At 40.5% G+C, this 22701-nt stretch overlaps 2 protein-coding genes across 5 annotated transcripts; both read left to right on the forward strand.

Annotated features, from left to right (window-relative positions):
• Nucleotides 1-112: 112 nt before the first annotated feature.
• LOC141781298 (interferon-induced protein 44-like) lies at nucleotides 113-22503 on the forward strand. Of its 2 annotated transcripts, none has more exons than XM_074656939.1 (9): nucleotides 113-1018; nucleotides 15703-15845; nucleotides 16451-16467; nucleotides 16637-16670; nucleotides 16755-16953; nucleotides 17279-17428; nucleotides 20316-20487; nucleotides 21340-21440; nucleotides 21532-22503. In XM_074656939.1, the coding sequence occupies exons 3-9, from the start codon at nucleotides 16458-16460 to the stop codon at nucleotides 21691-21693; spliced, it is 828 nt and encodes a 275-aa protein (XP_074513040.1). In that variant the 5' UTR covers nucleotides 113-1018; nucleotides 15703-15845; nucleotides 16451-16457; the 3' UTR covers nucleotides 21694-22503. The 2 variants fall into 2 exon arrangements, with proteins under 2 accessions (XP_074513040.1, XP_074513041.1); XM_074656940.1 differs by lacking the exons at nucleotides 20316-20487; nucleotides 21340-21440; nucleotides 21532-22503 and adding exons at nucleotides 17576-17747; nucleotides 17853-17953; nucleotides 18073-18258.
• LOC141781296 (interferon-induced protein 44-like) lies at nucleotides 1045-12255 on the forward strand. Of its 3 annotated transcripts, XM_074656935.1 has the most exons (8): nucleotides 1045-1081; nucleotides 3196-3212; nucleotides 3381-3414; nucleotides 3502-3700; nucleotides 6854-7003; nucleotides 7107-7278; nucleotides 11105-11205; nucleotides 11325-12255. In XM_074656935.1, the coding sequence occupies exons 2-8, from the start codon at nucleotides 3203-3205 to the stop codon at nucleotides 11484-11486; spliced, it is 828 nt and encodes a 275-aa protein (XP_074513036.1). In that variant the 5' UTR covers nucleotides 1045-1081; nucleotides 3196-3202; the 3' UTR covers nucleotides 11487-12255. The 3 variants fall into 3 exon arrangements, with proteins under 3 accessions (XP_074513036.1, XP_074513035.1, XP_074513037.1); XM_074656934.1 differs by lacking the exon at nucleotides 1045-1081 and having other exon boundaries at nucleotides 2024-3414; XM_074656936.1 differs by lacking the exons at nucleotides 1045-1081; nucleotides 3196-3212; nucleotides 3381-3414; nucleotides 3502-3700 and adding an exon at nucleotides 6400-6713.
• Nucleotides 22504-22701: the final 198 nt, after the last annotated feature.

Consider the following 22701-nt stretch of genomic DNA (forward strand, 5'->3'; position numbering starts at 1 on the left):
TTTCCAGCTGTCTGCTGTAGTTATGAATCACCCTGTTTGTCCAGGGGTGAAACCAGATGGTTCCCAGTCCTACAGTATTTTCTTCCATCTTTTCTCATTGTTACAGCAATGCTATCGGCTCTGTGAGGCTGTCAAAATCAACCTGATGAGATCTGACCTGCAGGTGGCGCTACAGGAAAAGTCAGATGATCCTCTGGGGACTTTGAATATCTCAATTGGCAAATTAGTGTCATCCATATTGTTGTTTTCCCACACTCGGGTCACTTGATATTGCAAACATGTAACCGACTGTTGTCAGGCTATTAAATTGACATAGATGTGGGTCAATAGTGGGCTACTACACTCACTACTATGTTTAATCATCTATTCACATGGTAGATCAGCAAAAGAAGGTATAAAAGAACCCAACAGCGACCTCTAGTGACAGTAGTAATTATGACAGGAGCAGAGGAGGAAGTCAGGCACTAAAACTGGAGTTTGATCCCGTGTGAAACCAACAATGTGTAGTTGTCTTTGTGTTTGTAGTTATTTTAACCCAAAACACAATGTTTTTCCCTAAACTTAACTTTTTTTTTGCATAAACCCAAAGAAGTTTCAGTTTTATTGTCTAAACTTAAAGAAGTTGTAGTTTTGTTGCCTAAACCTAAAGAAGTTGTAGTTTTGTTGCCTAAACCTAAAGAAGTTGTAGTTTTGTTGCCTAAACCTAAAGAGGCCTTTTTGTTTGTGTTCAAAACGTGACGTTTCATCCAGTTTTACAACATGTTAGAATGTTATACCTTTAAGTTTCACTTTAACTTTTACAACGTAGTAGGCCCGTAATGACCCACATCTATGGTGCTTGTTTACTTATTAATAATAATAATATACTTATATATTGTTTTATTAGGAGAGGATAAAAAAAAGACTAAATGAAACGCCCAGTGTCCATCACAGCAGTTATCCCCTGTTGATACCGATAGGGGGAAGTAAAAGCTGGTGTTTTCTTGGTGTCGACGGTAGGTTGGCCAAATATAAAAGGGTGGATTCCCTGAAGTCACACACTTGACTTGGCACTCTGCACTCCAAAGCAACACAGGAAAAGGTAAGGGCTTTCTATAATATCTACAAACAAAGTGAATTCTCCTTATGCTATGATGATTTTAATTATACGTGTTATTTTAGTGTATTATGGTGTTAGATAGTGCTAGAAAATGAAAAGAAATGAAACTTCCATGGTTCCAGTTTCTGTTTTATTTATTTGGTTTGTTTTAATGTCTTTCTCCTTATGACTTTTAAACTATACAGAAACACATTTTATTTTATGTTTTATGTACTGCAGAGTTGAGCCTTCACTTTTCCTTCTTTAATTAATTACTGAACTTGAAAGGAAAAATTGTTTTGACTTTCATTTAAATTTTTGTTAAATTGGGTTTACTGTCTTGATGATTTTATCTGTCTCCTGTTACCATCTTCTTATCCCTTTGTCACATTTTAACTGCTAACACAGATTGCATAACATGTTATATGTTTTTTATTAATTATTTGCATTGTATTGTTTAGCTTTTCACAATCTTTTCACAAGTATCAACATTAGCAATTATTATCTTTTTTCCACTAAGAGTCTTCAATTTAAGTTAAAGGGACTATTTGTAAGAATCAGAAATGCTGCTTAACAGCGATAGCTGTGGCCATGAAATCAACGAAAGTCAGCGTTGGGCTCGCGCTTGCTCGCTCTACATAGACATGAACGAGCATCGCTCAAAACAGTGAGGCGACACACGTCAGCTAAAAGCACAATATCACTCTATATTTCAGCTGCTTGGCAGTAATGTTAGCTGACCAGACGAAGGTCTCTCCACGAATCTGTGCTGATCCTAGTGTTGGCTTTTCCTGCTCAGCGCAGGCTTCAGCAGCGGGGCTCCTCAACGAGTTACGTTATCGCCTCCCGACCGCAGCCGTCAGCTTTGACGGGGGGCATTTTTTTCACCTCTTCTCCAGCCAGCTGCCACCTTATTTTGGTTTCTGTTTTGAAATGAGGAGGTCCTGGAGGCCACAGATAACTCCTCAGGCACGCCCTGCGTCAAAATGTGCACACACACGGGTGCCGAGATACAGTTAACAGGGAGTTAAACAAAACATTAATCTAACAGTCAGACTAAATGTGGATGTTTCACTCATCAGTTGTTGTCTCTGCTCAGCCTGCTGTAGAGTGTAACATTAGTCCATTGTTTTATTCCACGATACTGAACAGAATAATCCAAACAGGTAGAAGAAGTAAGATGTGAGAGGAGCACAGGATGCTTTTTACTCTCTTGGTCCTAATTGTGCTTTAATGCACCAGGTTTGTAGGTCTACTTTCTCTCATTTTTTTCTATTGAGCTAGATTTAAAAAAACAAAACAAAAAAAACAACACGCAAACGGAGCGGATCAAAACGAGGCTTCTTACTGAAATATTGTAGTGACGGCTCATAGTTTCCATAGTTGTCTCTTTGCGTTGTGTGTTCGTGTTTTATTTGAACCATTAGTGAGGTGGCGGTTATATTTTTTGACAGGTAGCTCTTAATAAAGTTTCACTAGTGAACTTTATTACATATAACTGCGATTGTCAATGCCTGTGCTAAAAGTGTCAGTAATCAAGTTAATATTTCCATTTACATCCAGGACAACTGACCCGGTTTTCTCGGCTCATTTTATCTAAACTAATCAGCCCTTCCTCTCAATATGAGTGACAGGAAAAAATAGGAACCGTGTGTACGATAGAAGTTCAGACAAAACGTCGCGCCGCGCTGTGCAGCACCGTGTTGCTCGCGGCCAGTTAGGACACTCCAATAAAAAACAATGTAATTAAGCCAAAGTACATGTCCTAGTTGTTTCCAAAATGCAAAACTATCCCTGTTTTGTGCTTTATTTTGCATTGCAGTGTTAAGTCCTTCCATTACCAAACTGTATGACTTAATTTTACTTATAGCTCAACTGTTATTTCAGTTTAGTTTTTTGTCAGGAGAGAATTCAGCTGAGGGGGCACAGTGACCTTTCTGGACGGGCCTGGACCCCCAAGGCCCGTCCCTAACGCCGACGCTGCCGCTACATTTATACGCTTAAAAAGTTACAAACAGTCCCTTTTAACATTTAATTTTAGACAATAAGGAAATGACTTCTCCTGAACTTTTTATTTAAATTCATGCATATTTACATGTAACTGTCTTACACTGCAGCGCAGTGATGGGAAGCGGTAAGTCTTCACCTGTCACAATTTCAGCTCGTAAGATGTTCCAAATATTGCAACCGTTATTAACATTTTTAATAATGCTAACATTCACAAAAAAGATGCATGATGTGGATGATGTTATAAAATACAGCTTTGTCTCACTGTATGTCAACATAATATCTTTCTCTTCAGCATTATTCAGTCAGCCATGGAGAGCTATGCCGAAGTGAGTATAAGTTGTCACAATGTTGTGCGTTCAATCATAAAAAATAATACAGTATTTTATTCTAATGTTTTTTTCTTTGATTAAAAGGGACAACCAGGAGGATCTCGATTTTGTGAAATCCTACCAGCCTCAAAACAAAGAAGTCAAACGTTTCAGAATTCTGCTTCATGGACCAGTCGGTGCTGGCAAGTCCAGTTTCATCAACTCTGTTGAAGGTGTTTTCCGAGGCAGAGCTGCTCGTCGAGCTTTGACAGATGCAACCTCTGGAAGCAGCTTTACCAAACAAGTATGAATAACTGTTGATTTAGGTGATTCTAAAGAACAGTTTAACACGTTTATAACTCATCAAAACCTTAACTGAAGTGGGTATAAAAGCATTAAGGAAAACTGATCATATTAGTGCATTTCCACTGATAATTATAGTTTAGCTTTATACTGTGGTCCGCTGAAAATTCTGGATTCTGATTGGTTGGAAGGTGTGGATTAACATTTAGTAACCAGACAGTTTAAAGATGCAGCTGTAAAATATTTGGGCCATATTTGCCATATCATATGTGGGTCACATAAGGCTCACACCCAGGTTAGCCAGTGCATACTGTGCCATATATTTACCAAAACTGGCCGAGATATGTTTTAAGATAATCGGGCCACATTTGCTGCATCATATGTCGGCCACTTTTGGTTTACATCCAGATGAGCCTTTGTCGACTGTGCCACATCTTTGTCAAAGGTGGACATTTTCTCCGTTTACCACATGGGCCACTTTAGGGTCACATCCAGATTAAACATTGCAGAGAGCACCACATCTTTGCTGAAAAAAAGCCCACATTTGGTTTGGAATATTTGGGGTATTGTTTGCTATTGTACATGTGGGCCACTTCAGGCTCACATCCATTTTGTCCGGGCCAGAAGAAGGCCAGCAGTGTTGCATCATTGCCTGAAGTGGCCCACATCTGGATGCTATCTGGGTGATGTCGGTAACTTTGAGCAAATATGATAAAAAAAGTTATTCTCATAAAACAGTCACGATATCCTGACAGTAGTGCACGAGACAGATAATAATGTGTGTCCTCCTGTGCTCCTAATGGTATTTGCAAGATGTCTCCGGCTGATGGAAACAACCGATTAAACAGTCAATCTAAGATAATATAAGATAAAGACATTTGTCTTGGGCTCTAGGCCATATATACACTCACGCATGAACGTGCTTAAATTCACATGTTGAGTGTGAGACAGTAGTTCATTAAAATAATAAAAAGTAATAAAAGACAATAGTTTATAATACTAAAACCAGTAGTTCTTTAAAATAATAAAAGGTAATAAAAGACAATAGTTTTAAATACTAAGACCAGGTATAATCATACGAGATAATAAATGAACCGCCGCGTAAAAGTGGTAGGGCTCGCCTCCCAAGGACGGTGGACGCAGTGGGACCAGGCACTCGAGCGTTCGCTGTCCTGGAAGGAACTCTGGGGTACCGACCAGGGCAAGTTGTCCTTCCTCCTGCGGGCTGTGGCCGATCTCCTGCCAACCCCAAACAACCTAAAGATCTGGGGCAAAGAAGAGGACCCATCCTGCAAACAGTGTGGAGCAACCCTCTGTACCCTGAATCACATCTTGACTGGATGTCCTAAAGCTCTGGGTGAAGGCCGTTACAGGTGGAGGCACGATAAGGTCCTTACAGAAATTGCAAAATGGACAGACCTACAGAGGGTTAAAGCCAACACACACTAGGCACCACCACCACCCGGAGTCATCGGTTTGCAAAGAGAAGGAGATAAGGTTACTAAGACAAGAACAACTGCCAAGAACCCGCCATCCATTTTGCATCGAGCTTCTGACTGGGAGATACAAGTGGATCTCAAGAAGAGGCTCGTCTTTCCAGAAGAGGTGGCGGTAACCTCACTCCGACCGGACATGATTCTTTTATCAAGGAGCACAAAAACCATCTTGGTAGCCGAACTCACAGTGCCCTGGGAGGACAGGCTACCCATTTCTCACCAACTGAAAAAGGCCAAGTACCAGGATTTGATTGATGAGGCCCTAGTCAAAGGTTGGTATGCAGCCTTATTCCCCATCGAAGTTGGCTGCCGCGGTTTCCCAGCAACATCAGTGCGCTACTTCTTACAGAAGATTGGTTTAGAACCCAAACAACTGAAGAAAGCCACTGGAGAAATAGCCACGGTAGCCGAGAGTAGCTCAAGGTGGCTCTGGTTGACAAGAGCCCGCAGTTGGAACCCTTCTGCAGGTGAAGGCTAATGTAGTCTCCACTGCCCCACTCTGGTGAAGCGTACAGGCTAAGGGGCGAAACGCTTATGACCCTGAGATACCTGCTGAAGATGCAGAAGGGTTCCCATCAATGTGAATGCTCTGACCACCTTGCCACCAATGAATGTTATTTAGAGGAGGACGTGCAACACCATGTCCTAAGTTGCTCCTGCAGTTTCTGCTTGTAGCAAAGCATCTCTGATGTTTATTTTCACCTGATCAATTTACAATAGATTAGGTATCAATAAAATTAGATCATATAATACTAGCCCTACTTTTGCTGTTTAATATTTTGATAGACGACGGAATGAATTAATTTTTTTAAAGATTAAGCCAGCACATTGGCATTCTGAACCTTCTACCTAGTCAAATAGGCAGTACTGATCAAATATGAATCAATATTCTGTTACTGTAATGCCCATTTCTCTCCTCAAATGTTTTCAGAAACATATTTGAATGTACTGATTAGCTGTAAAATGAGAAAGTTTGCTCTGACCGGTGGGCGGTTCTTGGTTTTGGCTGGACTGTTCTCAACATGGCGGCCGGGTCAAAATCCTTCCCATGTTACAGCTACAGACACAGGGCTTTCATCCAGGAGACCGCTGTTTGTGTCCTGTGATCACAACATTAAGTTTCATTTTCACTTTACAAACGTAATAATTTTAAGCCCAAACATTTTTTTTTTCCTAAACCTAACAGGTGGTTTTGTTGCCTAAACCTAACAGGTGGTTTTGTTGCCTAAACCTAAGCAAATTTGAATTGAATTCACAATGTTAACGTAAATTGTCGCTAAGGGGTCTGACAAAGCATCACGTGACGAGTTTGGATGAGAATGTGGTTGGTTATATTGTAATTTTATGAAATCCTACCAACCTCGAAACAAAGAAGTCAAACATCTCAGAATTCTGCTTCATGGACCGGTCGGTGCTGGCAAGTCCAGTTTCATCAACTCTGTTGAAAGTGTTTTAAAAGGCGAAAATACTGGTCGAGCTTTGACAGATGCAATCTCTAGAAGCAGCTTTACCAATAAAGTAAGCGCAGCGTAAATTGTTGCCAAGGGGTCTGACAAAGCATCACATGACGAGTTTGGATGAGACTGTGGTTGGTTATATTGTAATTTTATCTGGGATTTGCTAAAATGATGCAAATAACTACACCTTCTGCTTTACAGTACAAAACTTATAAAATCCACAAAGACCCTGAGAGCTTTTACTCTTTCATTTTCAATGACATCATGGGCTTTGAGCAAGGGATGGACAGTGGAGTTCCTGTGGAAGACGTCAAACTGGCCCTGAGGGGACATGTGAAAGAGGGTTACAAGGTACAACCCTTTAAACTCTGACATTATTTAAGTTACATACTTTTCTTTTTTTACTGTTTTGCATTTAACACTTATAAAACTAGACTTAAAAATTGTTTTCTAGTTCATTCCTGAAAGCCAATTGAAGGAGACTGATCCGGACTACAACTCATCTCCCACTCTGGAAGACAGAGTTCACGTTCTGGTTTCTGTCATTCCTGCCAGCACAGTATCTCTGATAAGTGACAAAGTTGTGAAGAAGATGAGAGACGTCAGAGAAGCAGCCAGTGAAATGGGTAAGAGCAGATATCACAGCTTGTGTGGACTAAAGGAGCCATATTGGGTTTTATGAATCAAAATAACAAATTAATAATAAATAATAATACATTTAATGTATAACGCACTTTACATTTGAAACAAATCTCAAAGTGCTACAAGGTAAAAGCATCAATATAAAAAATAGATAAAGAGCTAACATCATAAAAATAAGAGCATAAAAGCAGCAACCAGCAAGGTTAATTAAAAGTCTAGGTTCTGCTAAAAAGGAATGTCTTAAGTCCTTTTTTTAAACTCTCTGTAGTCTGTGGTTCCCTCAGATGGTCAGGGAGGAAGTTCCATAGACGAGGGGCGGTGGAACTGAAAGTCCGATCACTCGTGATGCTGAGCTTAGTCCTGGGGGGAGGAGGCGGTTTTAGATTATAGAGCGGAGGGATCGTGTTGAGGTTAGAGGGGTGATTAGTTCTTTCAGGTATGGGGGGTGGGGGGAGCAGTGCCATAGATGCACTGGTGAGTGAGGAGGGAGATCTTGTAATCAATCCTTGCAGAGACGGGAAGCCAGTGAAGTTAATGGAGAATGGGCGTGATGTGTTCATACTTTCGCACTCTCATCGCTGTTCTGTAGATACTGTAGTCTTTGAAGACTCTTATTAGGGATCCCGATGAGAAGTGCATTACAGTAGTCCAGTCTGGAGGAGAGAAAGGTGTGGACTAGCTTTTCAGCATCACTTAAGGCAAGTGTAGAGCGGAGTTTGGCAATATTTCTGAGATGATGGAAGGAGATCTTGCTGAGGTGTTTGATATGGGCTTCAAAAGGTGAGTTGAGGGTCAAATCTTACACCAAGGTTGGTGACTGATGAGGAGAGGGGAATCTCGTGACCGGAGAAGGTAATGCTGGTTATGGAGGATGACTGGATCTGGTGAGGGGCGCCAACAAAAATTGTTTCAGTTTTGGAACTGTTCAACTGGAGAAAGTTATGTTTCATCCACGCCTTTATCTCCTCCAGGCAGGCGATGAGTGTTGATTGGGCAGATGATGATGATGATGATGATGATGACAATGGCAAAGCTGTAGAGGAACGTGTGCGAGTGTTCACGTAAAGTTGCGTGTCATCAGCGTAGCAATTAAATGCGATATCATAGCGACTAATGACATGGCCAAGGGGGAGCATGTAGAACAGGGGTGTCAAACTCAATCACAGAGAGGGCCAAAATTAAAAACTGGGACTACGTCGAGGGCCAAACAGGGTCAACATTTATTAAACAGGATAGACAGGATATTGGATTAAGTGCAAAAATAAAACATATTTAGGTAGGCTACATTCTTCTTTTATGCACATGTGCCAGAGCCAGATGTTTGGCATCTTTTCTTGTTGCCAGTTCATTAACGTTTGGGGTTAAGTTCTGTGCCTTGGAACCCCCTCAAGATGGAGTGAAGGTGTGCATCAGTGAGACGACTCCTGTATGGGTTTTTGTTCATCTTCATCACAGAGAAAAGATGCTCACATAGGTACTGTATGTACGTCCAAACATGCAGAGCATTTGAGAAACATGTAGGCGGAGTTGAGGCATCGTTCCGTGATGAATCTTGGAAACTGTGCAATGCCCACAGAGTCACACTTTGCCTTGAGTGTGTCATTACACTGGAGGTCTATCAGCTCTATTTGGATGTTCACAGGTGCTCTTTCCACGTCAACTGCATTTGGATTGCTGGGCAGTTCAAGTTTAAATTTATGAGCTGCAAAGTTTGCAAATCCCCGAGTGAACTCTGTGCCAAGTGCGCCGTTTATCAGCAAAATGCGCAGTCAGGAACACAGCTGTGGAGACATGGTTTGTCAGTGCTTGGCAACATGGAAAGTGACCCAAGTTTCCTTGCTGCATCTGAGTCTCCCACAGGCGCAGCTTGGTTTAGCGCAGTGAGATGCTTCATTATGTCGCACAAAAAAGGCCAGCTCACATCGCCACTTTTCGTCACGGAGCTCTGTGGTGTCTTTACCTTTGCTTTCCAAAAACCGGCAGTTTCCTGGTGTGTGATGCAGTGATACACTGTCATCTCACCTGCACATTTCTCCCGCTGCATCTTCTCCCACATCTTCCCCGCTAATCCCTTCTTTTCACCGCACATAGCAGGCGCCTCCATCTGTCGTCAGTCCCGTCAGTTGGTCCCAGGGCAGTTTCATTTCATTCACACATTTAGATACTATGCATTGATTTAATTCCCAAAAGTTCCTCTGTAACACATAAACTGGAGTCCACTCCACGGATGAAGATTCTGGGAAACAGTTAAGAGGCTGGGAGATCTCAGACTGTGAGTAGGCAGTCGGGACAGATAGGGTGGAGGAACCAGAGAGGACAGAACGGATTGAGTCAATTTTTGTTTTGAAGAAGGCCATGAAATTATTACAGTGCTCTTCTGTAGTTTCTGTGAGTGAAGGGGTTTGTGGTTTAAGAGGATGATTGATAGTGGAAAACAGCTGCTTAGAATTTCCAGGACTGTTTTTGATGACGTTTGAGTAGAACTGTGACCGTGCCTCTCTAAAGTGGTGGACAAACTGCCCGCATGAGGCTCGCATGAGGCTCGCGTGGCGTGTTGTTTTTTATTTCGGCGTCCATGTTAACAGGTTAGAGTGGACACACTGCCCGCATGAGATGCGCGTCTATTTTATAGAATAGAAGTCTCGCCTATTTTACACGCGAGCCGCTCGCGTCTCAGCTGCGTGTCCCAGCAGCAACAGACAGTGAAGGTGATCTATTGACAGTATGTGGACATCATATCAGCTACATAATACAGTTTACATGTCTAGACATCTGTAGAATATGTCACAGACAGTGAAAGTGATCTAGTATATTAACTTCATACCAGCAAGACTTTACTACAGTTTCGAGGTTTATCTGTAGAATATGTTACGGAGATGAAAAAAAGTTAAGTTAAGTAAACTTGTTTTTAAATCAACACTTCCTGCTTTCATTTCAAAATAAAAGCCCTCAGGCGTTTTTTCTATAGACAGAATCCCTTAATTTTTTAACACAAGGCTTTTATTCTGAAATATGAGCAGTCAGTGCTGTGGAACACGCAGTCACTTTGAGAGCTCAAAAAATTGATAAAGTTTGGGGTTTAAATCAACACTTCCTGCTTTCATTTCGACATAAAAGCCCTAAAGCGGGTTTTCTTTGCACAGAATTCCTTCATTTGTTAACACGAGGCTTTTATTCTGAAATATGTGCCGGACAGTGATGTGGAACAAGCAGTGACTTGGAAAGCATCATAAATGAATACAGTACGGAGTTTTAATTGTGGATTATTACTATTATTTACTAATTACCACACGTTTCTGAACCTTTCTCTGTCTAAAATAAATATAAATTATATTTATCATGAAGTTAAATGGCCATTAAAAGGCAAACTCTATGCAGAAAGAAAGGGCTGACAGCAGCAGCAGAAATACAGCTGACAGGTAGCTGACACGCAGCCGACAGGCGTCTAGTGTGAACACCAGATTCCTGCATCACGCAGCCACCACGCGACGTAGACGCCACGCGAGCGTCATGCGGGCAGTGTGCCTACGGCTTAAGGGACTTTGAGTAGGCCTTTTGGTGTTCCCAGAGGCTAGCTTATGAACAGTGACCCCTGAAGCTTTGTAACACCGCTCTAGGGTACACCCAGCTGCCTTCATTTTCTGTAGCTCGCTGGTGAACCAGGGGGCTGAGCGGGAGAAGGTGACTGTTCTAGTTTTGACAGGGGCGTGACAATTTAGAATGCTGCTCAAGGTGTTATTGTAAAAATCCACTGAGTCATTGAACGATGAAAAGCTGCTTAAAATACTGATCAGGTTTCCGTCTTGACAGGAATTCCTCAACTGGCTATTCTCACCAAAGTTGATGAAGCCTGTCCTAAGGTGAAAGAAAATGTAGGCACAATCTATAGGAACAAGTACCTGAAGGAACAGGTAGGTTTTTATTGGTGATTTTGTAATTGTTGTTATATTTGAAATCTTGGAATGCAATTTAAGTTAAATTTTGGTCACCGCTTTGTAATTTACTGATCAACTGAAATGTTGTTACTTAGGTCGACAAATTCAGCGTGCTGCTAGGCCTTCCACTGAACTGCATCTTTCTGGTGAAGAACTACGAGTCCGAAATCAACACAAATGCTTCCACTGATGCGCCGATACTGTGTGCACTGAGACAGATGATTAACTCTGGAGAAGACTTCCTCAACAACCTGTAGACCTACATACAGCTGATTCAAACCTTGTATGATCAAAACATGAAAAAAAAATGGCTTCTTTAAAAATTGATCATTATGTAATGTGAGGATTCATTATATGCGTCTTAGTTGAGTTTGATTTTTTCTTTTTCCTATTTTACTTTCAAGATTCAAGATTCAAGAGTTTGATTTGTCACATACTCATAAAGGATGTGCAGTGAAATGTAAAGTGGCAGTGCTCACAGGATTGTGCAAAGAACAGCTAAACAACTATACAAATATATTTACAATGTAATAAAAATTGAAGGGACAAAGGTATTGTATTTACAGTAGAAGGGGTCAGTATGCAGTATTATGAAATGTTATTTCCTCCTGATATAGATATAGAAGATATAGATTCAGCATTGTTTGTGTTATCAATAGTCTTCATCTTTCTGTCACCATCTGCTACATGAGTAATTGATATACAAATGGATCTTTTGTGGGTGAAGTATTTCTTTAAGCACTTAAAGTATGCAATGTCGTCACTATGCAGTAGAATACCCCCTGTCAGTGTAATCATTATATGCAGTATCATAAATTACAGTATATCATCTGCAAAAAGGATGCTTTTTTTGTATGTAAAATCAAGATTAACTGAGTACAACATAATTCTTTCCTTTCGCTATAATATTAATTCTAATGATATATGTGATGAGGCATCAAACTGTGGAGAGATATTTAGCAATCAATGGAACAATAGTTCATTTATTACACAAGGGATATAAACCAATAAAAAAGTAAAAGTTTATTTCATCTGCCTTGTATTTTGTATTGTCTTTCAGTGCTTGTTATTTTGTAATTGTTTTTCTTTTTCCTTTGAAAGAAAGGGATTTACTTAACGCCCAAGGTGCTTCTCATTTCATAATTTTTCGCCTCCTCGTCTCCTCGCTCCTCGATCCTCCAGCTGTGACCCGGAAATCGATCTCAGTCCTCCATCTTGAAGGACGTCCCAATTCATAAAATGCGCATCGAGGAGCGAGGAGCGAGGAGCGAGGAGCGAGGATCGAGGAGGCTTGCTGGAGGAGCTATGACTGAGGATACACCAGTGTATCCTCCAGTGTTTCCTCCAGTGTTTCCTCCAAGGAAGTTTATCACCGACCGACACGCCCCTTTATTGGATATCAGTTATTGATTGGACGCTGCGCCCGATCAGACTGATCTGATACATCAACATCACTAGTTTTATACCGGAGTGAAGACAGATCACAGATTAAACGTTTTATAGTTTAGTTGTCTTCTGATTCACCATCTAGTTATAATCTGTGTTAATTGTAGGTGTGAACAGCAGATGGACCATGTTGATGGTAAAGTGTTCCAGCAGCAGAAGGACCTGCAGGATCTCTGCTTCACACACCGTCACTGAAGGAGTCTGACACTGAGAGGGGTTTTATAAAACCTGACAAGGAACAGACCTTAATCAATTTTCTTCATTTATTAGAAAGAGTTTTCTTTTGATGATCTGTTATTTCACTCATTAACTTTTATTAAGTATCCAGTTAAAGTCAGAGAGATAAGGAGGGTTTGTCTTTTATACCTTTTACATCATTTATCCTCATTTGCATTCAGTCACATGAGGCTGATAATTCCTGAGTGTCGGGTTTGATATGAGTTACATCATTTCACTTTTCCCTGAAACATTCAGCCTAATACATAACTTCTACTATCAGAATATCAATAACTACAGACACTAATAATGAATAAATAATATAAAGATATTGTGCCAGTAGAGATGGTTCCTGGTCCTCTAAGCAGGACTCAGTCCACAGTAGAGATGGTTCCTGGTCCTCTAAGCAGGACTCAGTCCACAGTAGAGATGGTTCCTGGTCCTCTAAGCAGGACTCAGTCCACAGTATAAATACAGACTGCAGCTGTTATTCATGTGCAGGTGTTTGTTAAACAGGTAACAGGCTACAGAGAGGAAACACTGCTGCTCTGATAACTCTGTTTCTTTATTAGTATTAGATCAGTTCAGACATAAACGGCTGTTGAAGCCGACTGACAGCTGATCCAGCTGTGATCAGCTGCTGCTGTCATCAGAAACGGACGTCGCTTCACGTGACGCGTCAGAGGAAACTGGGGCTGTTTTCGAAACCGCATACTGCATACTACTGAGGAGCGCAGTATGCAGTATACAGTACATACTGTATACTGCGTTCCTCAGTAGTATGCAGTATGTGACAGTTAAAGTGATGTATTTAGCAGTATGCTAGACGAGGCTTAAGCCTTCAAACCAGCTCTTAAAGCACAGGACAAAAAAACTAACTTGTACCACTATTACAATATTATCAAAAAATACAACTTTGATTTTGTTGTTTATGTTGTGCTTGTTTACTTTATAAGATACTGCAGGTTTAAACTATTTATTCTGACAGCTCATAAAGAAGTCCGACAAACAGGATCATCAACGAGGAGAGACGGGAAATATAAAACATTCATCCACAACGTTTACTTTACTCAAACTGCTTTTTCAGTTACAGCAAAAGGACTGATCTCCCTCCAGATATAAAGACATGTGTCTCATCAGGAACCTCGTCAGAGCCTGCCGCGCCAGAGGAGTCTTCTCTCTCCTCTCCTCTTCTCTCTCCTCTCATCTTCCCTCTCCTCTTCTCTCTCCTCTCCTCTTCTCTCTCCTCTTCCTCTCCTCTCCTCTTCTCTCTCCTCTCCTCTTCTCTCTCCTCTTCTCTCTCCTCTTCCTCTCCTCTCATCTTCTCTCCTCTCATCTTCCCTCTCCTCTTCTCTCTCCTCTCCTCTTCTCTCTCCTCTTCTCTCTCCTCTCCTCTTCTCTCCTCTCATCTTCCCTCTCCTCTTCTCTCTCCTCTCCTCTTCTCTCTCCTCTCATCTTCCCTCTCCTCTTCTCTCTCCTCTCCTCTTCTCTCTCCTCTCATCTTCCCTCTCCTCTTCTCTCTCCTCTCCTCTTCTCTCTCCTCTTCCTCTCCTCTCCTCTTCTCTCTCCTCTCATCTTCCCTCTCCTCTTCTCTCTCCTCTCCTCTTCTCTCTCCTCTTCCTCTCCTCTCCTCTTCTCTCTCCTCTCCTCTTCTCTCTCCTCTTCCTCTCCTCTCATCTTCCCTCGCCACTCTGCTGCTCTGCAGCCGCTCTGTGAGCGTCACTGGCCGGCTCTCCAGCGAGCTACGCCCGCGGGTGATTGTGGAGCTTTTTAACTCGAAAAAAGGCAGATAAACACAGGTTCCTGTTAATTTATAATGGACATCTGTGTTGTGATATTTAAACAAACTATCCGTCAACAAGGAAATCAAAGCCTCTCGTCTACAGACCGGTCTCTAGAGAGCTCCAGCAGCTCATAGCGGTCTCTGAGCGTGACTACCCGGCTTGCTGGCAGCGACCCGGGCAGGCGCTCGCTGGCTGTCACGGTATTCTGTGGAGCTTCTAAACTCCGACAACGGTGGAACAAATGTTCGATTCGCCATCTAACTTCGTAAAACTGCCGATATTAATAATCTACACAGTTGATTTCTCGCCTCAAAAACGTTCAGAAGTGAATTTAGTGTTGAAATGGCTACAGAAAACGTAAAAAAAGAGCAGCTTTTGGCTGCTGTTTTTATACCCGTAGCCTGGGCTGTTCCGGCGCTTTGCATTGTGGGATACAGTAGGCGAGATAGACTGGTCCGATGCATACTGGAGAATTTTTCCAAATCAGTACGTCATCCGGGTATTTCTGGCATACTGGAGATTTAGCTTTTGTTCACATACTACATACTACATACTACATTTTGGCCAAATCAGTACGTACTACTAGTATAGTATGCGGTTTCGAAAACAGCCAACGTCTCATGTCTCTAAAAACATATTTCCTCGTTTCCTCTCTCCCCGAGTCTTTTCCTCGCCTCCTCCGCTCGCATCTCCCGTGGGCGGGTCTAAGACGCGAGGAGAGGAGTCGAGGAGAGGAATCAAGCCGTATAAAAGCACAAATGGGAAAGACCCCAGTGTCCATCACAGCAGTTATTCCCTGTTGATACCGATAGGGGGAAGCGTAAAGTAAAAGCTGAACTAAACAGAGACCAAAACTTGACATTATGTGGTATCCTGTTGATAAAACAACTCTTGCTGTGGGGCATCAGTCTTAACCACTGCATGGCTGTGCCACCACACATTTTGCAATAATGCTGAGCTCAGTTACTGTACTTTGCTGCCAGGGGATTTTCTTGGTCTTTGAGGGTTGGCTGGCCAAATATAAAAGGTGGATTCCTTTAAGTCACATGGTTGGCTGTAAACTTAAACTGTAAAAAGAAAACGAAAGCAAGCGCATAAAATATAAAACCTGTTCTTGTCAACATTATCACTTGACTTGGCACTCTGCACTCCAAAGCAACACAGGTAAAGGTAAGGACTTTCTATTATGTCTACCAACAAAGTAAATTCTCCTTATGCTATGATGATTTTGATTATACGTGTTATTTTAGTGTATTAAGGTGTTAGATAGTGCTAGAAAATGAAAAGAAATTAAACTTGAAACAGCACCTGTTTTATTTATTTGGTTTATTTTAATGTCTTTCTCTTTATGACTTGTAAACTATACAGAAACACATTTTGTTTTATATTTTATATACTGCAGAGTTGAGCCTTCAGTTTTCCTTCTTTAATTAATTACTGAACTTGAAAGGAAAAATTGTCTTGACTTATTTCAATTTGTGTTAAATTTGGGTCTACTGTCTTGATAGTTGTATCTACTGTATGTCTCCTGTTATCTTCTTATCCTTTTGTCACATTTTAACTGCAACCACAGATTGCATAACATGTTTTATGTTTTTTTATTAATTATTTGCAATGTATTGTTTAGCTTTTTACAATCTTTAAACATCAACATTAGCAATTATTATCCTTTTTTTCCACTAAGAGTCTTACATTTTAGACAATAAGAAAATTCCTTCTCCAGAACTTTTTATTTAAATTCATGCATATTTACATGTAAATGTCTTACTTTGCAGCGCAGTGATGGGAGGAGGTAAGTTTTGACCTGTTTCCTATTTCAGCTCGTAAGATGTTCCAAATATTGCAAAGTTATTAACATTTTTAATAATGCTAAAATTCACCAAAAAGAATGCATGATGTGGATGACGTTATAAAATACAGCTTTGTCTCACTGTATGTCAACATAATATCTTTCTCTTTAGCATATTTCAGTCAGCCATGGAGAGCTATGCCGAAGTGAGTATAAGTTGTCACAATGTTGTGCGTTCAATCATAAAAATAATATAGGTTTTATTCTAATGTTTTTTCTTTGATTAAAAGGGACAACCAGGAGGATCTTGATTTTGTGAAATCCTACCAGCCTCGAAACAAAGAAGTCAAACATCTTAGAATTCTGCTTCATGGACCAGTCGGTGCTGGCAAGTCCAGTTTCATCAACTCTGTTGAAAGTGTTTTAAAAGGCAGAGTCACCGTTCGAGCTTTGACAGACGCAATCTCTGGAAGCAGCTTTACCCAAAACGTATGAATAACTGTTAATTGTGGGATAACTGATCATATTAGTGCATTTCCACTGATAATTACAGTTCACTAATCCAATATTTAGCTTTATACCGTGGTCCACTGAAAATTCTGGACTCTGGTTGGTTGGAAGGTGTTGATTAACATTTAGTAACCAGACAGTTTAAAGATGCAGCTGTAAAATATTTGGGTCAAATAGTCACAAAATTGTATGTATTGATTCGTGTACAAAGCGTCAGTATGTGACGAGGTGGGATGTGTAGAATTGCAATTTTATCTGGGATTTGCTAAAAATGATGCAAATAACTACACCTTCTGCTTTACAGTACACAACTTTTAAAATCCACAAAGACCCTGAGAGCTTTTACTCTTTCATTTTCAATGACATCATGGGCTTTGAGCAAGAGACGGACAGTGGAGTTCCTGTGGAAGACGTCAAACTGGCCCTGAGAGGACATGTGAAAGAGGGTTACAAGGTACAACCCTTTAAACTCTGACATTATTTAAGTTATATACTGTATGTATATATAATGTATTTAACACTTATAAATCACATTGAATTATGCCAAAAGCTATTGTTTAACTGCTCTATTAAATAGTTAATATTTTAAATTGTTTTCTAGTTCGTTCCTGGAGGCCCATTGATGGAGACTGATCGGGACTACAAGTTATCTCCCACTCTGGATGACAGAGTTCACGTTCTGGTTTCTGTCATTCCTGCCAAAATTGTATCTATGATGAAGAACGAAGATTTGGAGAAGATGAGAGACATCAGACTATCAGCCAGGGAAATGGGTAAGAGCAGACATCACAGTCTGTGTGGACTGAAGGAGCCATATTGGGTTTTAGGAATCAAAATAACAAATGCTTAAAATACTGATCAAGCTTCTGTCTGGACAGGAATTCCCCAACTGGCTATTCTCACCCAAGTTGATTTGGCCATTCCTGGCGTGAAAAACAATATAAAGACAGTCTATAAGAACAAGCAACTGGAGGAAAAGGTAGGTTTTTATTGGTGATTTTGTAATTCTTGTTAAATTTGAAATCTTGGAATGCAATTTAAGTTAAATTTTGGTCACCACTTTGTAATTTACTGATCAACTGAAATGCTGTTACTTAGGTCAACCAATTCAGCGTGCTGCTAGGCCTTCCACCCAACTGCATCTTTCTTGTGAAGAACTACGAGTCAGAAATCAACACAAATGATCACATCAATGCGCTGATACTGTGCGCACTGAGACAGATGATTAACTTTGGAGAAGACTTCCTCAACAACCTGTAGACCGACATACAGCTGAGTCAAACCTCGTATGATCAAAGCATGAAAAAATTGCTTCTTTAGAATTGATCATTATGTAATGTGAGGCTTCATTCCATGCGTCTTAGTTGAGTTTGATTTTTTTTTTCTATTTTACTTTGTAGAACAAAGTATAAGTAACCTGTAAAAAAAACCTGGATTTGCAAAAGCAATTTGTAGTGTGCAATATTAAATGAAAAACATTGTGTAATAAATAATCGTGTGAATAAATACACAATAATGTTATGTGGTCATGTTAATGTGAATAATTAAACACATTTGTATGTGCATAATGCAGAGCCACTTCTGTGATTGGCTGCTCATTCAGATAAAGAAAACCCTCATCGGGTTTGGAAACAAGGTGTTTCTGTGTGGTTACACTCACAAAACGGTCCATGGTTAAAGGTTTTATGGTAAAACCTTTGCTCCTGTCATCATTGTCAGCATGCATGGAGTGCTTTAATAATGGCCGCATAGCAAATATGATTAAAAAAAGTTATTTTTATAAAACGGTCACTGTATCCTGACAGTAGTGCATGAGACAGGTAATCTGAAAAGAATCATGTGCCTCTGTGTCCTCCGGTGCTCCTAATGGCATCTGCAAGATTTCACAGAAAACAACCAATCAGAGCCGAGCTGAAGTCTGCCGAGCAGCTGTCAATCACTCGCAAACTCCGATCAAGCGATCAAACTAGGCACGCTGATCAAATATGAATCAATATTCTGTTACTGTAATGCCTATTTCTCTCCTCAAATGCTTTCAGAATCATCTTGTAGTGTACTGTTTAGCTGTAAAATGAGAAAGTTTGTGACCTGGCAGTGATAGTAGCACCGCCCACTAGCCGGAGCAAACTTTCTCATGAAAATGACCTTGACCATGAAATGACCTGTGATTGGTCAAAGTCTCCCGTCACGGGCTAGATTTTCTAAAGCCTGAAAACAGAGCCACGATGAGGAGCAGAAGTTTAGTTTTATCTCAGAACACCTGAATTACAATATGCTGAAAGGTTATTATGGATTTTTTTGCGCAATGCTGCCAAAAACATTCATGGTTAGGAATTGAACTTGAATGGTAAAGGTTTGTATAGGTCGTCGGGCAGAGAGTCTCTCGAGAGTTTTTGCATGTTTTTGCAATTAAGGGGTTACCTTAAACATGACAATTTCAAATAGCTGTTGCAACTCTGACGTTATGATGCAAAATCATGTGACCATCACTGCCATCCTTCTGGCGTGTGTCTAGTCTAGGATGGTTATATTATAATGCATTGAGTTCTGTAAAGATGTAGAGCACTGCTGTCAGTCCTGCCTCAAAGTCATCTACATGGACAAGTGAAAATGAAACTATCCTGATTGTGGGAGGGAAGTGTATTATAGCATTTATTGCTCTACATCATTCCTTTGATTCTAATCTAGACATGTTGAGCAGTGCATGCAGCTATTTACTTGTTCAGTTGTAGACATAGTATACTGTAGTTATTTGGTGGCTCTTTCAGAACGATTATAGATATTCGTAAAATGAGGCGGAGGTCAGAATGGGTACTATGTTTCTCCTCTGTGAGTTTAACCAGGCCGCTTGTAAATTAACAGCCTCAGCACGTTTCAATATTCTTCATCTTTCTGTCATCTGCTACATGAGTAATTGATATACAAATGAATCTTTTGTGGGTTTCTTTAAGCACTTAAAGTATGAAATGTAGTCACTATGCAGCAGAATACCCCCTGTCAGTGTAATCATTATATGCAGTATCATATATTACAGTATATCATCTGCAAAAAGGATGCTTTTTTTGTATGTAAAATCAAGATTAACTAAGTACAACATAATTCTTTCCTTTCGCTATAATATGAATAGAACAATAGTTAATTTATTACACAAGGGATATAAACCAATAAAAAAGTAAAAGTTTATTTCATCCGCCTTGTATTTTGTATTGTCTTTCAGTGCTTGTTATTTTGTAATTGTTTTTCTTTTTCCTTTGAAAGAAAAGGATTTACTTAACGCCCAGTGTCCAATGCCATTGTTTAACTGCTCTATTAAATAGTTAATATTTTAAATTGTTTTCTAGTTCATTTCTGGAGGCCAATTGAAGGAGACTGATCAGGACTACAAGTTATCTCCCACTCTGGATGACAGAGTTCATGTTCTGGTTTCTGTCATTCCTGTTAACTCAGTATCTTTGATGAGTGACAAAGTTGTGAAGAAGATGAGAGACATCAGACTATCAGCCAGTGAAATGGGTAAGAGCAGATATCACAATCTGTGGGAACTAGGGCTGTCAAAGATAACGGAATAATAACTTGTTAATGCGAATTGGGATTTTTTGGGTTGCAGTTTTACAGCTAGAGTGAAGATACTGGCATCATATGAAACTAGAAAACCTAATGAATCCATTAGTACCCACCATGTCATACTAGCTTGTCGCGAATGATGTTAAATAACGCTCCAAACTTGCACTAAATTTAAGCGAGGAAAAACTGTCATGGCCATTTTCAAAGGGGTCCCTTGACCTCTGACCTCCAGATATGTGAATGTAAATGGGTTCTATGGGTACCCACGAGTCTCCCCTTTACAGACATGCCCACTTTATGATAATCACATGCAGTTTGGGGCAAGTCATAGTCAAGTCAGCACACTGACACACTGACAGCTGTTGTTGCCTGTTGAGCTGCAGTTTGCCATGTTATGATTTGAGCATATTTTTTATGCTAAATGCAGTACCTGTGAGGGTTTCTGGACAATATCTGTCATTATTTTGTGTTGTTAAATATAAATATATACATACATTTGCATAAAGCAGCATATTTGCCCACTCCCATGTTGATAAGAGTATTAAATACTCTACAAATCTCCCTTTAAGGTACATTTCGAACAGTTAAAAAATTTGATTAATCGCGATTAACTATGGACAATCATGCGATTAATCGTCACGCTTTAATATTTTAATTCATTGACAGCCCTAGTGTGAACTTATGGTGCCATATTGGGTTTTATAAATCAAAATAACATTTAAAAAGACAAATTATTTAACCTTTATTTAACCAGGTAGTACTCAAATGCTTAAAATACTGATCAGGTTTTTGTCTTGACAGGAATTCCTCAACTGGCTATTCTCACCAAAGTTGATGAAGCGTTTTCTAAGGGGAAAAAGAATATAGACAAAGTCTATAAGAACAAGTACCTGAAGAAAATGGTAGGGTCTTTTTTTTTCTTGGAATGCAATTTAAGTAAAATTTTGGTCACCGCTTTGTAATTTACTGATCAACTGACATGCTGTTACTTAGGTCAACCAATTCAGCATGTTGCTAGGCCTTCCACCCAACTGCATCTTTCTTGTGAAGAACTACGAGTCAGAAAGCAACACGAACAATGACACTGATGCGCTGATACTGAGCGCACTGAGACAGATGATTACCTTTGGAGAAGACTTCCTCGACAACCTGTAGACCGACATACAGCTGAGGCAAACCTTGTATGATCAAAGCATGAAAACAAGCAGTAATGCGCTTGTTATCTTTATGTTCATTTTCAAGCATGTTATTCATATACTGCAGTATTTATATCCAGACTGGTCTCCTAAAAATGACATTTCCACACAACGACACTGCATGCACTTGTCAAGTACATTTAGAAGGAAATGCCTTTTCTCCCAGATTACATTTGTTTTTGACGTATCACACTTGTATAAGGCCTTGGTTGTATTTACGCAAGGATGGTCGCACACATGAGCTAACGTTTACATCTTTTACACTCCATGTGGGTTTCTCCCAACAGCTCAAAGTTCTCAATTTTTTCCGCCCATCCACGTCCGCGTATAGTTAGATAAAATGTTGGCACGGAACCCCCCGCGAAGGGCCGTGTCTGATGGTGTGTCGACTTTGTCCGTGTGGAGACTTGCGACCTTTGCAGATGCAGCAAGCATGGGCGCCGGAAGTGAGGGGGGCCAAGGGGCCATTGGCCCACTTTACAGCCCTGTCCTACTTTCACTGTAAAAAAGATATTTCAGTCATTCCCGTTCACCCCGTGTGTGTCCAGACTGGAAGGTGTCAGAAGTGTGTTTTACTCTACAGATGTTCTCTCATTTTAATCTGGTCAGCAACCAGCAGTGACCAGCAACCGCAACCTGAAGTGAAGTGTTTATTTACGCTTCACGTCAATTTTTTTTTACGAGATTACGACATGAGGTTGATGCTTGATAAAAAAAGCACTGAATAATGTATTTATCCACATTTTGCAACGGGCGAAGCAGAGTGTGGATCTTTTTTTTTTTTTTTTTTTTTTTTTTATTGATAGGACAGTGGATAGAGTGTTGGAAAGGGGGAGAGAGAGAAATGACATGCGGAAAGGACCACAGGCCAGATTCGAACCCAGGTCCACCGCTGCTAGGACTGAGCCTTGGCGATACATGGGCGCTCGCTCTACCGACTGAGCTAACCAGGCGCCCAGAGGGTGGA

The sequence above is a fragment of the Sebastes fasciatus genome, chromosome 13, assembly GCF_043250625.1.
Source record: "Sebastes fasciatus isolate fSebFas1 chromosome 13, fSebFas1.pri, whole genome shotgun sequence".
NCBI classification, from domain to species: domain Eukaryota; kingdom Metazoa; phylum Chordata; class Actinopteri; order Perciformes; family Sebastidae; genus Sebastes; species Sebastes fasciatus.

Bases quoted from the DNA above. Each gene is read 5' to 3' on its own strand.
- LOC141781296 (XM_074656934.1), top strand. From the start codon at position 3,203: ATGGGAAGCGGTAAGTCTTCACCTGTCACAATTTCAGCTCGTAAGATG. The intron at 3,415-3,501 runs GTGAGTATAAGT...TTTGATTAAAAG, and splicing joins CCATGGAGAGCTATGCCGAA to GGACAACCAGGAGGATCTCG. The intron at 11,206-11,324 runs GTAGGTTTTTAT...GTTGTTACTTAG, and splicing joins ACAAGTACCTGAAGGAACAG to GTCGACAAATTCAGCGTGCT.
- LOC141781298 (XM_074656939.1), top strand. The intron at 17,429-20,315 runs GTACAACCCTTT...ATTGTTTTCTAG, and splicing joins ATGTGAAAGAGGGTTACAAG to TTCATTTCTGGAGGCCAATT. The intron at 21,441-21,531 runs GTAGGGTCTTTT...GCTGTTACTTAG, and splicing joins ACAAGTACCTGAAGAAAATG to GTCAACCAATTCAGCATGTT.